The following is a 16,296-nucleotide window of genomic DNA, read 5'->3' as shown; positions in this document are numbered from 1 at the left end:
TATCAAAACAAAAAAACACGCTTAACAGAGATCTAGCTGGCTAGCTACCCAGCAAACTTGTATAGCTTGTGAATAAATAATCTCCGCACACAATTCCCAGTTTCAGTTTGAGAGACAACGGGCAAGTGATCGCTACCACGAATGTGATAAATAACAAAACAATAGCAATTATAGCGAAAAAATTGTGAAAAAAAAAAAATAAAATAAAGAACAACAATGTGGGTCGAATTCGCAATATTATTATCGGTGGTTGTGTATCTGATCTATCGTTGGTCCACCGCGAATTATGACTTCTTTGAGAAGCGTGGTATTCCCTATGCCAAACCCGTTCCAATGTTTGGCAATTTTATGGAAATGGTGTTACGTCGCAAATCAATGTTTGATATATTCATTGAAATCTACAATAAATACGATGGAAAGTAAGTGGGGTAAAACAGTATTGAAAATCAAAACAAAAAATCCAAAAGTTTTGAAAAATACAAAATAGTGGTTTTAATAAATTTAAAACATTTTTATAGAATATTTTTTTGTAGAACCCAAAACAGGCGTGGATTTTTTAAAGAATATTTTTTCAAGCATCCACAGAGGTGTGGATTTTTAAAAGACTATTTTTTCAAGTACCCAAAAAAGGCGTGGATTGGATTTGGATTATACCCAAAACTGGCGAAGATTTTTTTAAGAAAAAATTTCAAGTACCTAAAACAGGCGTGGATTTTTTAAAGAATATTTTTGCAAGTACCCAAAACAAACGTGGATTTTTTAAAGAATATTTTTTCAAGTACCCAAAACAAACGTGGATTTTTTAAAGAATATTTTTTCAAGTACCCAAAACAGGCGTGGATTTTTTAAAGAAAACTTTTCAAGTACCCAAAACAGGCGTGGATTTTTTAAAGAATATTTTTTCAAGTACCCAAAACAGGCGTGGATTTTTTAAAGAAAAATTTTCAAGAACCCAAAACAGGCGTGGATTTTTTAAAGAAAAATTTTCAAGTACCCAAAACAGGTGTGGATTTTTTAAAGAAAATTTTTTCAAGTACCCAAAACAGGCGTGGATTTTTTAAAGAATATTTTTTCAAGTACCCAAAACAGGCGTGGATTTTTTAAAGAAAAATTTTCAAGTACCCAAAACAGGCGTGGATTTTTTAAAGAAAAATTTTCAAGTACCCAAAACAGGCGTGGATTTTTTAAAGAAAAATTTTCAAGTACCCAAAATAGGCGTGGATTTTTTAAAGAAAAATTTTCAAGTACCCAAAACAGGCGTGGATTTTTTAAAGAAAAATTTTCAAGTACCCAAAACAGGCGTGGATTTTTTAAAGAAAAATTTTCAAGTACCCAAAACAGGCGTGGATTTTTTAAAGAAAAATTTTCAAGTACCCAAAACAGGCGTGGATTTTTTAAAGAAAAATTTTCAAGTACCCAAAACAGGCGTGGATTTTTTAAAGAAAAATTTTCAAGTACCCAAAACAGGCGTGGATTTTTTAAAGAAAAATTTTCAAGTACCCAAAACAGGCGTGGATTTTTTAAAGAAAAATTTTCAAGTACCCAAAACAGGCGTGGATTTTTTAAAGAAAAATTTTCAAGTACCCAAAACAGGCGTGGATTTTTTAAAGAAAAATTTTCAAGTACCCAAAACAGGCGTGGATTTTTTAAAGAAAAAATTTCAAGTACCCAAAACAGGCGTGGATTTTTTAAAGAAAAATTTTCAAGTACCCAAAACAGGCGTGGATTTTTTAAAGAAAAAATTTCAAGTACCCAAAACAGGCGTGGATTTTTTAAAGAAAATTTTTCAAGTACCCAAAACAGGCGTGGATTTTTTAAAGAAAAATTTTCAAGTACCCAAAACAGGCGTGGATTTTTTAAAGAAAAATTTTCAAGTACCCAAAACAGGCGTGGATTTTTTAAAGAAAAATTTTCAAGTACCCAAAACAGGCGTGGATTTTTTAAAGAAAAATTTTCAAGTACCCAAAACAGGCGTGGATTTTTTAAAGAAAAATGTTCAAGTACCCAAAACAGGCGTGGATTTTTTAAAGAAAAATTTTCAAGTACCCAAAACAGGCGTGGATTTTTTAAAGAAAAATTTTCAAGTACCCAAAACAGGCGTGGATTTTTTAAAGAAAAATTTTCAAGTACCCAAAACAGGCGTGGATTTTTTAAAGAAAAATTTTCAAGTACCCAAAACAGGCGTGGATTTTTTAAAGAAAAATTTTCAAGTACCCAAAACAGGCGTGGATTTTTTAAAGAAAAATTTTCAAGTACCCAAAACAGGCGTGGATTTTTTAAAGAAAAATTTTCAAGTACCCAAAACAGGCGTGGATTTTTTAATGAAAAATTTTCAAGTACCCAAAACAGGCGTGGATTTTTTAAAGAAAAATTTTCAAGTACCCAAAACAGGCGTGGATTTTTTAAAGAAAAATTTTCAAGTACCCAAAACAGGCGTGGATTTTTTAAAGAAAAATTTTCAAGTACCCAAAACAGGCGTGGATTTTTTAAAGAAAAATTTTCAAGTACCCAAAACAGGCGTGGATTTTTTAAAGAAAAATTTTCAAGTACCCAAAACAGGCGTGGATTTTTTAAAGAAAAATTTTCAAGTACCCAAAACAGGCGTGGATTTTTTAAAGAAAAATTTTCAAGTACCCAAAACAGGCGTGGATTTTTTAAAGAAAAATTTTCAAGTACCCAAAACAGGCGTGGATTTTTTAAAGAAAAATTTTCAAGTACCCAAAACAGGCGTGGATTTTTTAAAGAAAAATTTCAAGTACCCAAAACAGGCGTGGATTTTTTAAAGAAAAATTTTCAAGTACCCAAAATAGGCGTGGATTTTTTAAAGAAAAATTTTCAAGTACCCAAAATAGGCGTGGATTTTTTAAAGAAAAATTTTCAAGTACCCAAAACAGGCGTGGATTTTTTAAAGAAAAATTTTCAAGTACCCAAAACAGGCGTGGATTTTTTAAAGAAAAATTTTCAAATACCCAAAACAGGCGTGGATTTTTTAAAGAAAAATTTTCAAATACCCAAAACAGGCGTGGATTTTTTAAAGAAAAATTTTCAAGTACCCAAAATAGGCGTGGATTTTTTAAAGAAAAATTTTCAAGTACCCAAAACAGGCGTGGATTTTTTAAAGAAAAATTTTCAAGTACCCAAAATAGGCGTGGATTTTTTAAAGAAAAATTTTCAAGTACCCAAAATAGGCGTGGATTTTTTAAAGAAAAATTTTCAAGTACCCAAAACAGGCGTGGATTTTTTAAAGAAAAAAATTTCAATGTGTGGATTTTTTAAAGACAAAAATTTCAATGTGTGGATTTTTTAAAGAAAAAAATTTCAATGTGTGGATTTTTTAAAGAAAAAAATTTCAATGTGTGGATTTTTTAAAGAAAAAAAATTCAATGTGTGGATTTTTTAAAGAAAAAAAATTCAAAAAAAATTTCCAAGAAGACAATAGAGCGATCTTTTATAGAAAACAAGATGGATCCTAAAGGATGAAAGTGCGATCTTTTATGGAATAGACAGATATTCTCTAAAATATATGACAGATTTCAGTGGTATAAAATACCGATCTTCCATTTAAAGAAACCCGATTTTTTTCTGGAATTGTAGACAAGTCTTCTATGACATGTAAAACCAATTTGCTATGTGAAATGCAAGAAATATTTTCTATAGAATAGATGACACGTCTTCTGTAGCATATAGGGCCGATCTTCTATGGTATTGAAGAGGTGGGCTTTTTTGGAATATAATCTTGTATGGTATATAAGAAACGCTCTTTTTAGAAGAGTTGGTCTTTTATAGAATAGAAGGGCTGATTTTCTACATAAAAGTATGAATTGTCTTCTGTAGAACAGTATGAAATAAAAGATTGATCTTCAACAGAATATAATAGCTGTTCTTCAATCATTACTATACAAGAATTGATCTTCAATAGAAGAGTCCGATTTTTATAGAATAGAAAAGTGCTGGTCTTCTATGGAATCGAGACCGGTATTCTGTAAAATATACGACCTTATTTCTATAGAATAGAATAACATGAAAGAATGTATTCTAATAGAAGGTCATCAACAGAATATTTCTTCTGAAGAACAGAAGATGGGCTGTGCATAGAATGAATGTCCGATCTTCTACAGAAGAGAATATAATTTTATTGTCTCTGAGAAATTCTGATCTATAATCATTGATCTCCTGGTGGTGTCCCAAGGAAATCAAATTTCGCTTTAATGTCCCATGGGATAGATTATTTGTATAATCACCATTGGGGTAAGACCACATGTGGTCTTCAGATGTATTAAATTTTATTAAAACACCATTAAAAATTTCTTATCTCATAAAGATTAAGTGTGCCTCACATAAAATTCAAACTTAGTAGTGGCAAAGAAATAAAAAATCACTTGCGTTTTAAACTAATCTCCGCAAATTGAAAATTGTTTTTTTTTGTATGGAAAACGTTGCGATACCCAACTTAAACTATTGTCAATTACATTTCACACATCATATACATACATATAAATATTTACTTGTAAACAAATTAACGACCTTGATCATGAACTTTGTAATAATGTACGTACGTACAATGTTTGTTCTGCTATCGCATATTAGATTATTTCTAAGCACATCTTAAAATGTTTGCAAGACAGTGGCCCATGTCCACACATCTGTTTGTGTACACACACACAAACAAACATACTACGCAGCAATACGTATATTCAATAACAAATTTATTAAAAACAATTTCAAGACAACTAATAAAAATACAAACAACCGTTAATAATCGTAATGTGTTTTTGAGTTCCATGTATGTCGCTTTGCACCGCCGAATCTAGTTTGGAGACAATTGAATAATTTCGTTGATGCTGTAGTTGTTGTTTTTTGTTTGATATATTAATAGATTTTTATAGGAGTATTTTAAAAAAATATAATTTAATCAGTTAGAAAATTATAAAAAATGAGTGTTTGAATTGGCACCTGGCACACTTCACCGAATGAAATTACATTTCTTATTAGTTAATTAAATATTAATCCACTTTAATCAGTTCTATGTAAATGAGCAAATTACTGTTTGATTTAAAAATATATATGGAAGCACCTACAATATAATTTATTCTGAAATTAGGCATGTGTTTCACAGTTATGAGTTAGATAGGTTCATTGAATTGTAAAATTATAATAATAAATCAATACCCAAGCAGCACTAATTGGACAGGCAATTTGAAAAGATATAACTGTTATTGGTTGAAAAAAAAAAATAAATATTTTATTATGTGCACAGGAAGACTGTACGAGGGCTTTTATACAACTTTCGACGGTTTACATAGATTATTAGTATTGTTAAGGGTTTGGGAGATAACATATATCGGTAACGATTTCATTCAATTGTATAGGCATTATTCTTATTAGTTAAATTATTGCATCATTTTTTTATGAATAATTTCACAAGGTTTTGGGGATAGAATCTGCAGTATACACCTTTTTCAAATGTTATTCAAAACATTTCAATTGCAATTCGAGTATTTCATTTGTAATTCGAAAATTCAATTTGCAATTCATAACATTTCACTTGTAATTCGATTATGTAATTTGTAATTCACAACATTTCATTTGTAATTTTAAACTTTTCGTATGGAATTCAAAAAATTACATTTGAAATTTAAAAAATTTCATTCGTAATTCGAATATTTCAATTTGAATTTCGTAGAGTTTCATTTGAAATTCAAAGAAATCCATTTGAAATTCAAAGAATCCAATTTGAAATTCATATCATTTCACTTGTAATTCATAAAATTTCAGTTGTAATTCATAACAATTCATTTCAAATTCATACATATTCCTTTTGTGTTACCAATAATATTTTTCGAATTTAAAATTAAATGTTATGAAAAACAAATGGAATGTTATATATTTCAAATCAAATATTATGATTTTCAAATGGAATTATTTGAATCTCAAGTGGAATTTTGTTAATTCCATGTGGAATTTTATGAATTTCAAACGCAAATACTTGGAATTTCAAATGGAAGTTTATGAATTTCAAATGGAATTCTATGAATTTCGAAAGGTATTCTAGGAATTAAAAATGAAATTCTCGAATTACAGCTGATATGTTGTGAATTGCAAATGGAATTCTCGAATTGCAAATTATATATTGTGAATTACAAATGGAATTCTCGGAAAAAGGTGTAGTCTAAGTGCTTGAAAAATATATTTTTTCTAGATGTACAGAACAGTATATAATTTTTCCACGTATAGACGAAAATAGGGCTCAAAGCGACTAAAACTCCATTAGCAAAAATAAATTGCTGTAATTTGGCATATAAAGTTTACAAATGTTTCCATGTTTCGATATAGTCCTCATGAAAGTCTCCCGCATTTTATAGTGTACCCGACTTTGTCTTATGTGTTATGTCTTTGTGCATATGTTTGTAACAGGTAAAAGGAAACGAGATATACACATGGTTCATTCTGAGATTATGCATACAATTACTTTCTGAGGCTATTTAGATATGGCTCCCATACATATTTTCGTCCGATTTAATGTAAATGGTGCACCAAAGTCCTTCTATATCTTTCGATTTGCACGAAATTTAGTATAGCGTACTAAATTAAGATTAGAATGATTTGTGTTAAGTTTCATGAAAATCGGTTTAGATTTAGATTTAGCTCCCGTATATATTTTCGTCCGATTTTAGGTATATGGTGCACCAAACTCCTAATGTTTGTCCGATTAACACGAAATTTGGCACAACACATCAAATTGAGACTAGACGTTTAGTTGAAATTGGTGCAGATGCAGACGTAGATTCCATATATATATATATATATCGAACGGGTCTGATTGATATTAAATTTTGCACAGAGGGTGTATCAATTTTACTATAAATCGATTTACACAAATTTGTCTCATTGTACGCAAACGATTCTAAATCTGCCCGAATGAAATGAAATTTAGCATAAGTTTCAGAATCGCATATGTACGGATTGATTTTAGTTGGTTCACGTATAAATAAATATTACATATTTAAATTCGTTCAATTTCATGTCAATGTTGATTCGAAAAACGACGTCTGTAAGGATACATATGTAGAATATATCAAAGAGGGGAAGGGTAAAAATAAGATGTGGGCCTATGTCCTTCAGGGTAAAAATATACGCTATAGAATACAAATTTTGTCATTTTTAACACAAAAGTCAGGGTCCATTTGACGCGCTATATATTGGGTCATAATTGCGGCTGTGTTGTGTTGGGAATAGATGTTAATTCGATTCTGATTTTATTAAAAAAATCACTTAAGAGCTATACCGTCACAGAAATCTTAGGCTGTCTTATTCTGTGTACTTATCATTAGAACCGCGTGTTAGTCCCTTGCTGAGTGCATTATCAGTTGGGCATTGCCTTTATTATTGATGCACTCCAGCCACGCAAATAAGCATTATCACTTACACGCACTTATCTATCTAAATATATTTATGGTAGACACTTAAATATTTTATGATCTTTACACTGTGTAAATATTTATGAACAGCGGCCTCTAAGCGACCAGAAAATCGGATAAAAATAAAGCTTTTGGTCCATTTCATCCCCGACATATTAACCGATCTTTACCAAAAACAATAGGGGTCGTCATTGGCCAGAACCCATCCTACATACAAAATTTCGTGAAGATTGCTCCATAACTGTGGCCTGTATCGTGTTTACAAATTATAATGAACAGACGGACGGACACACATGTCTAGATTGACTCAGCTAGTCGAGATATGACGATCGCTTTTGGGGCTGCACAAAGCTATAATACCCTGACAACATAGTTGTGTAGGGTATAAAAACATTTATATTTACACAGATTACAGGTTATACTTGCCCCTTGTATGTATAGGAAATTCCCCAGAAGTGCCCTTATCATAATTTCTTTTGTGCATTTATCGGATAAAGCACCAAGAAAACAGAACAAAGATAATAAATGTAACAACAATTTCGATTAGATCCACTGAACAAGTTGGTATACACGTTTATATATTTATTGATTGTTAATTTACGTATAAGGTATATGACCGAGCATATCTAGATTTGAATTTTTAAACATTACTCCTGTTAGTTTCATTGTTGCATCATATATAAAAAATGTTAGAAAATTTAAATACGTGAACCGATTTCCACCAATTTTGATAAAGTTTAGTGTATTAAAATTATAAAAAAAAGTATTTCTAGTTACTGTAGCAGTACATTCTAAATTCCAAAATATATTAGATAGGGGAAAAAGAAATTCATTATTTTTCCGGCAGATGGCTGCACTGATAGATTTCTGTAAAGTATCGATCAAGCAATTTCAGATTTATGCTCATTGCTAGGGTGAAAATTGTGAATGGTGTTTATTGTTCCGATATTGTAAACAGGCACTAATGTGCAATTTTGGTTTCGTAGATTCCGTTCAGGATTTTCTGATGTTAAAGATTCAGCTCGTGGTTGGAAGGTTTTAATGCATCCGCCATACATTGCAAAATGTCTTTAATTGATAAAAAATTGGTATCTAGGGAGGATTGAGAAAATCGACTACAGTAGATATCGGATATAAGAAACTCAAAAAAACCGGAGATTTCTTTCTTATAAGCGTTTTTCTTTATATGGAATTATCGGATATAAGAAAGTATAAGCTCGGTGTTTTTGATAATCTTACTTATATGAGATGTGCTTATATCCGATATCTACTGTACTAGAGTTTTTTTTTTTTGCAAATAGAGAGCAGGACTTCTATGAGACATAAAGTTACCTTTAAAATGGCAACAACAAAACGGTGCATATTTGGCCCAAATCGGACATTCCGAAGCATGTTAAATAAAGTCCTATAGTTCATACAAAAATAATGGATTTGCTTTTCCCCAACCTAATATGTTACCATTCGTGAGGACATTGTTGAATTAAATTTATTTTTTTATCTTTATCTATTCATGCATATATACCAAGATTACAGTTTGCATTTGTGTCGCGTATATCTATGTATAACATCAGAAGTACGCTTGTTGTATTTTGTTATTGTTTCTTTTTTATCGTTTAAAGCACCACCAAAACAAAGATAATTAAATTAACAAAAATAATTTGATTAGGTCTATTGAACAATGGTATGTATTAGTGTACACATCTAAATATTTATATAAAGAATGTAAATGACCGATTTTATATCAAAGTTTTTATACCCTTCACCACACTGTGGTACATGGTATTATGTCTTTGTGTATATGTTTGTAACAGGCAAAAGGAGACGAGATAGACACATGGTTCCTTTTAAGAATATGCATAGAATCACTCTCTAAGTCGATCCATGTTAAATTGTAAACAAAGTACAGGTCACATTTATGATCCGAATTGCATTGAAAATTGGCATAGGTCACTTGTTTGGCCCAAGGACGAACCCTATTGAAATTGGGAAACATCGGTTCAGATTTAGATATAGCTCCCATATATATCTTCGTCATATTTAATGTTAATGGTACACCTAAGGCCCTATATATCATTCGATTTGCACGAAATTTGGCACAGCGTACTGAATTAAGCCTGTAGTGATGTGTGCCAAGTTTCGGTTCAGATTTAGATATAGCTCCCATATATATTTTCGTCCGATTTTATGTAAATGGTGCAACAAAGTCCCTATATATCTTTTAATATGCCGAAATTTGGCATATCGTACTGAAGTAAGCCTATAGTGAAGTGTGCCAAGTTTCGTGAAAATCGGTTCAGATTTAGATATACCTCGCATATATATTTTCGTCCGATTTAATGTAAATGGTGCACCTAAGTCCCTACATATCATTTGATTTGCACGAAATTTGGCATAGCGTACTGAATTGAGCCTATAGTGATGTGTGCCAAGTTTCGTGAAAATCGGTTCAGATTTAGATATAGCTCCCATATATATTTTCGTCCAATTTGAAGAAAATGCTGCATTAAACTCCTCGTGTTTGTCAGGTTGACATACAATTGTGCACAACATACAAAACTCATCCCATTTCATGTTAATGGTCCTTCAAAAATGCCATGTATTTTGGGATGCATCTGTCTAACTTTACTACTTTCCTTACTGGTTTTTCTATAGTACTGATTTTCAAATTGTGCAGGGTTGTGCACTCTTTATCTATTGCATTTTCTAATATAATTTTTTCAATTTCTCGCTAAATAAAAAAAAAGTGTTTAATTGTTATTAACTGCACATTTACCTGAAGTGTTTACATTATTTCAATATAAATATGTGGGTATATATATAAAAATATATACGCAAGGAAAACAACATCTATTGTGTCTACTCAGAATGATTGGCAAATTTGTTTGTAATAACAGTTAAGAATATCAAAACTAATAGTTATTTAATTATATAGTAAATAAAAATGTTAAGAGCGGTCGGATCAAAGTCATACTATGGTACCATTATGTTGGAGCTATATCCAAACCAGTAAGGAAAGTAGTAAAGTCGGACTGGGCCGACTATATGATACCCTTCACCTCTTTGGGTATATTCCAAATATGTATCCTAACAGACGACGCGTTTTGTTATAAAGCTATATATGAACCGATTACAGCGAAACTTGCCAGAGACTAATTTATATAACATCAGTACGTTGTGTAAATCGGCCTAGCTATGGATCTTTTCAAGAAGCTTAGCAACGTCATTCTAGACTTAATTCAGTACCCTAAAGATTTCCAGGGACTTTAGTGGACTATTTACCAAAAATCGGGCGAAGCTATATATGGAAGCTATATCTAAATCTGAACCGATTTTCATGAAACTTTGCACACATCATTCTATACTTAATTTAGTACGCTGTGCCCAATTTCGTGCAAATCGAAAGATATGTAGGGACTTAGGTACACAATTAACCTTAAATCGGACGAAGATATATATGGGAGCTATATCTAAATGTGAACCAATTTTCACGGAACTTGGAAAACATCATTCTAGACCTTATTCATTACGCTGTGCCAAATTTCGTTCAAGTCAAAAGACTTCCAAGGACTTTAGTGGACTATTTACCTAAAATCGGGCGAAGCTATATATGGGAGCTATATCTAAATCTGAACCGACTTTCTCAAAACTTTTCACACATCATTCTAGACTTAATTGTGTACACTATCCCAAAATTCGTGCAAATCAAAAGATTTCCAGGGACTTTAGTGGACTATTTACCTAAAATCGGACGAAGCTATATCTAAATCTGAACCGATTTTCACGAAACTTTGCACATATTATTCTAGACTTAATTTAGTACGTTGTGCCAAATTTCGTGCAAATCGAAAGATATATAGGGACTTTGGCGCACCATTTACCTTAAATCGGACAAAAATATATATGTTTAAATCTGGGCCAAACAAATGAGCTGTGCCAAATTTCATCCAATTCGGATCATAAATGCGACCTCTACTTTGTTTACAATTTAACATGGACATACAGATATATATAGGAATACAATATCAAAATTAAAAAAAAAACCCATAGCTATGGCTTTGAGTCTAGTTCCATGTTTTAATACTTTATCTTCAACAACGAAGGTACATTATTTTGTATTTTTCGTACTTCTTACATATCATATTTCTATTCGATTGTATATTTATTTTTCAAAATTTTGATATAACTACTAATTATTAATGACGTAATTTTGTGAAGCTTGAAGAGGTTACGTTTTTTAATTATTTATTATATTTAATTATTATTATTGACTTTTGTTTTCATGATGTTTGTTTAAAAGCTGTACCATTCTCTATCTAGCAAAAGCTTTTTCCATGAAATTTTATTGAATTAAATAAATCGCATTTTATTAAAATCGTTAAAACAAATAAAATGAAAGCTTGAAAAAAGTGGGTGTGAACGTTATAATTAAACAAAATAGTTTTATCTGGTGTTTATCGCCGTCAAAAATACATTCCGCAGTGGAAATAGTTTTAGTATTATATTAGGTTGGGGAAAAGATATCCATTATTTTTATATGAACTATATGACTTTATTTAACATGCTTCGGAATGTCCGATTTGGGCCAAAAATGCATCGTTTAGTTGTATGATTTGTTACCATTTTAAAGATAACTTCATAATGCCTCTCTCGTGGAAGTCCTGCTCTCTATTTACAAATCCTTCCTAGATATCATTTTTTTCACTAAAGAAATTTTGCAATACAAGAAAAATATGATAATCGCTTGGTGCCAGTACGGATTGTATGGCGGATGCGTTAAAATTTTCCATCCAAGCTACCGAAGTTTCTGGCAAGTCACTATAGATGTGTGTGGCCTAGCGTCCTGGTGGAACACGACACCTCTACTGTTGGCCAATTCTGATCTCTACTGTCAACATCGGGAATTTAGTGTTTGACCATATGGAAGCAACTCATAATAAATAATCCAATTCCAGTCCCACCAAATGCATAGCAGAACCTTCCTGTCCGTTAGTTCTGGTTTGGCCACCGTCTTAGGTGTTTCACTACTCTTTGACCACGATTGTTTTCGCACAGGGTTATAGTTTAAGAAATTGGTCTATCTCATTCTGTTTGGCCAAGGCTTCGCAGATTCGCAGGAAATTCGATCTATCCTTTTTATACCCTACACAACTATGTTGTCAGGGTATTATAGCTTTGTGCAGCCCCAAGAGTTTGTAACGCCGCGAAATATTGGTCCTAGACCCACTTTTAAGTGTACCAATCGTCATATCTCGACTAGCTGAGTCGATCTAGACATGTGTGTCCGTCCGTCCCTCTGTCCATTATAATTTGTAAACACGATACAGGCCACAGTTATGGACCAATCTTCAAGAAATTTTGCATGTAGGATGGGTTCGGCTCAATGAAGACCCCTATTGTTTTTGGTAAAGATCGGTTAATATTTAGGAGATGAAATGGACCAAATTCTTAATTTTTGTCGGTTTTTCTGGTCGCTCTAGAGGCCGCAATTATGGCCCAAAACTTTGCGAATTTTTACATGAAGAAGGGGATTGGGCCAACGAATAAGCGGGTCAAATGGACCCCGATTTTTGTGTGAAAAAATGACAAAAATGTTATTCTATAGCGTATATATTTTCCCCTGAAGGATGTAGACCCAAGAGGTTGATAGTATATACAAGAGGAGTGGTTGACCTTTTAATTGGTATCAATTTAAAGGTCGTATGTTCTCGGATATAGGAGTTACACTTCAATATTTACAGGTGCTTACGTATTCATATATTATTTAGTAAACCATTTCCACATTATAGGGCGAAAATATAGCGCGGATCGCTTTGAAAATTTCTCTGAGGATCCAGGTATGGTAAAGGACAACGCCTATAATTTTCGGTGATGATCAGATAATAATTTTGGGATGAAGTGGACAGAAAACTTAATCTTTTGTGTTTTTTCGAGTCGATCAATAGGCCGCGGTGATGGAAATCAGGACAAGTAATTAGAAAGCATGTACTGAATATTGGTAATAATTATATTTGTTGACCTCTAGTCGTCAAGAGGGTGCAAATATCGCGAAGTATTGCCCAAGGTCAGAATGTAGTACCACAGAAAGTTAGATTTTCGTGGAAGTTGTGTAAGGTATCAAATGGTCGGCCTCGTCCGACTATACTGCTCCGCTCACTGTTTTTTTTTTTTTTTTTGTTAAATGATGTGGCACCCAAACATCGAGCTTCTTTTTGAATGCAGTTTTGTGTAAACGGTTAAAAACCGTTTTTTGGTAGATTTTAGGTCCTGGGCGATATTACGGCTGCTAGCAGCCGGTCAACTTCGATAATTTTTCCGATTTTATCGACATTTTCATAATGGATTTCTTTTTCAAATATTTCTTTAAAAATCCCCGCCTTGTAATAGTCGTTGAAAAAGAATTCTTTAAAAATCCCCGCCTTGTAATAGTCGTTGAAAAAGAATTCTTTAAAAATCCACGCCTTCATATAGTCCTTGAAAATGTATTCTTTAAAAATCCAACCCTTCATTTAGTCCTTGAAAAACTATTCTTTAAAAAATCCGCGCCTTGAAATCCACCCCTTCATTTAGTCCTTGAAAAAATATTTTTTTTTTAAATTCACACCTTTATTTAGTCCTTGGAAAAAATATTCTTTAATTTTTTTTAATATTTACAGAATTTATGGCATCTTCGATCAACGCCAGCCCATGTTCCTGGTACGTGATCCCGATTTGGTGAAGCAAATTGCCATTAAGGATTTCGATCATTTCGTTAATCATCGTTCGATATTTGGTGAAGAGGAAGGAAAAAACTTGTTCGCCGCTTCGCTGTTCATGATGAAAGATTCGAAGTGGAAGGATATGCGTAGTACGTTGAGTCCTGCATTTACGGGTAGTAAAATGCGTTCAATGTTCCAGCTGATGAATGAAGTGGCCCAACATACCTTGGCTCATGTGAAGAAACAGCCAACAGTTTTTACCGAACAGGGGTTAGAATTGGAGGTCAAAGATTTTATAACACGCTTCACAAATGATATTATTGCCTCGACGGCCTTTGGACTACAAGTCGATTCGTATAAGGATATGGATAATGAATTTTATAAAATGGGCAAAAAAGTCACAAACTTTACATTTGTGCAGAATTTAAAATTTTTGATGTATCCCAATTTTAAGAAAATTATGAAGGTAAGGGTGATATTTGACATACATACAAAAAATATTAACCTCTTTTTTCCGAATTTCTAGTTATTGGACATTGATTTATTCGACAAAAAAGACACCGACTATTTTATGCGCCTCGTCTTGGATGCCATGAAATATCGCCAGGAACACAATATTATACGTCCCGATATGATCAATATGTTGATGGAATCTCGGGGCATGTTGAAATCTCATGATAATTTTAAGCCCACAAATCGTGAATGGACTGATGTTGATATTGTGGGACAATGTTTCCTTTTCTTTTTCGCTGGATTTGAAACATCCGCCGCTTTGACATGTTTAACATCCCATGAGTTAATGGAAAATCCCGATGTACAAGAAAAGCTCTATGAAGAAATTCAAGAGGTAGAACAACAACTGGAGGGTAAACAACTTAGCTATGAGGCTCTTATGGGTATGCGTTATATGGATATGGTGGTGCAAGAATGTCAACGCAAATGGCCCGGTGCCATTGCCATAGATCGTATCTGTAATAAGGATATTACCTACGATTTGGATGATGGCACAAAGTTGGAATTGAAAAAAGGTGATGGTATTTGGATACCCGTTGTTGGTTTCCATCGTGATCCGAAGTACTTTGAAAATCCCGAAAAATTCGATCCCGAGAGATTCAGTGAAGAGAATAAGGATAAAATCCATCCGTTTGCATATTTGCCATTTGGTGTGGGTCCCAGGAATTGTATTGGTAAGACCATATTTTTATCAAGTGTTAAATATGATTTTTAATACATTTTTTTATTTTAGGCTCCCGTTTTGCTTTGTTGGAAACGAAAGTTCTGATTTATTATTTGTTAAGAGAATTCAAATTTGAACCAGCCAAAAAGAGTTGCATTCCCATGAAATTGAATCCGGCCGGTTTCCAATTGGCACCCAAAGATGGCTTTTGGATTAAATTTATAAGCAGAACAAAATAGAGGGTTGGGCGATTCGTAAAAATGTGTTATTTAATTATCGTGTATGTTATATGAAATTATATAATTATTTTAGTTTGTTATTTTAACATGTTGTAAGTTATTATCAAATGTTTTTATTGATTATAAATAAAATGTTTTGTTTTCGTACAATGGAAATGACAGTCGGGGATTAGGAAGAAAGTTGGGCGGTCCGAAGGTGTGGAATATTAAAATAATCATGACCTATTTTTTCATGTATTTTTGAAGTAATATTTATTAGAGGAAGGATTGTTTAAAAGTGGAAAAAGAGATTAAAACATACGAATATTGATATCCTATCTGTTTTTAGTTTATACTTCAAGAAAATAGGGACCGAAAGGCACACAAGGACTGGAAAAGACACAGTTCGTTTTACTGAAGAAATATCAACTGCAATAGCCGCAAACAGAGATAAAAACATATTCTTCATGAAGTTTAGAGTTACCAGAACAAAAATGTGTCAAGGCATAACTCAACAACTTGACCTATGGCGGATTTGTCCTTCTATACTTGCTAAGGGCGTTCATACGTCTGAAGTGACAATATAGATCACTATATTTTAGAGCTCTGAACTTTTACATAGACATTGACATTATTTTTACATGCTTGCAATTATAAATATTGTCCCAAGTTTCTGGGTAGCCTACATGTTGCTGTAGCTTTCCCCATTACTAAATATTTTGTAGGGATTTGGAGCATGTTTTTTGGGTTCGAATATAAAATCCAACATGAGTTTTTTCTGAAGGCTC

At 32.5% G+C, this 16,296-nt stretch overlaps 1 protein-coding gene across 1 annotated transcript; it reads left to right on the top strand.

Moving 5' to 3' along the window:
- The first annotated feature begins 216 nt into the window (after positions 1-216).
- LOC133332740 (probable cytochrome P450 9f2) lies at positions 217-15,532 on the top strand. The gene is made up of 4 exons (XM_061541117.1): positions 217-419; positions 14,072-14,579; positions 14,640-15,300; positions 15,360-15,532. Exons 1-4 carry the CDS (start codon positions 217-219, stop codon positions 15,527-15,529), a joined length of 1,542 nt encoding a protein of 513 aa, XP_061397101.1. The 3' UTR covers positions 15,530-15,532.
- Positions 15,533-16,296: the final 764 nt, after the last annotated feature.

Source organism: Musca vetustissima, unplaced genomic scaffold (genome assembly GCF_032173495.1).
Source record: "Musca vetustissima isolate MV318-11 ecotype Yass unplaced genomic scaffold, APGP_CSIRO_Mvet_v1 utg29198, whole genome shotgun sequence".
Classification (NCBI taxonomy): Eukaryota; Metazoa; Arthropoda; class Insecta; order Diptera; family Muscidae; genus Musca; species Musca vetustissima.
Note: the sequence above shows the minus strand (reverse complement) of the source record. Positions and strands in the feature narration are given on the sequence as shown.

What these genes read in the sequence shown, in the direction of transcription:
- LOC133332740 (XM_061541117.1), top strand. Translation starts at nt 217, where the DNA reads ATGTGGGTCGAATTCGCAATATTATTATCGGTGGTTGTGTATCTGATC. An exon ending in ATTTTAAGAAAATTATGAAG is followed by an intron (nt 14,580 to 14,639) that starts GTAAGGGTGATA and finishes CCGAATTTCTAG; the next exon opens with TTATTGGACATTGATTTATT. An exon ending in GGGTCCCAGGAATTGTATTG is followed by an intron (nt 15,301 to 15,359) that starts GTAAGACCATAT and finishes TTTTTATTTTAG; the next exon opens with GCTCCCGTTTTGCTTTGTTG.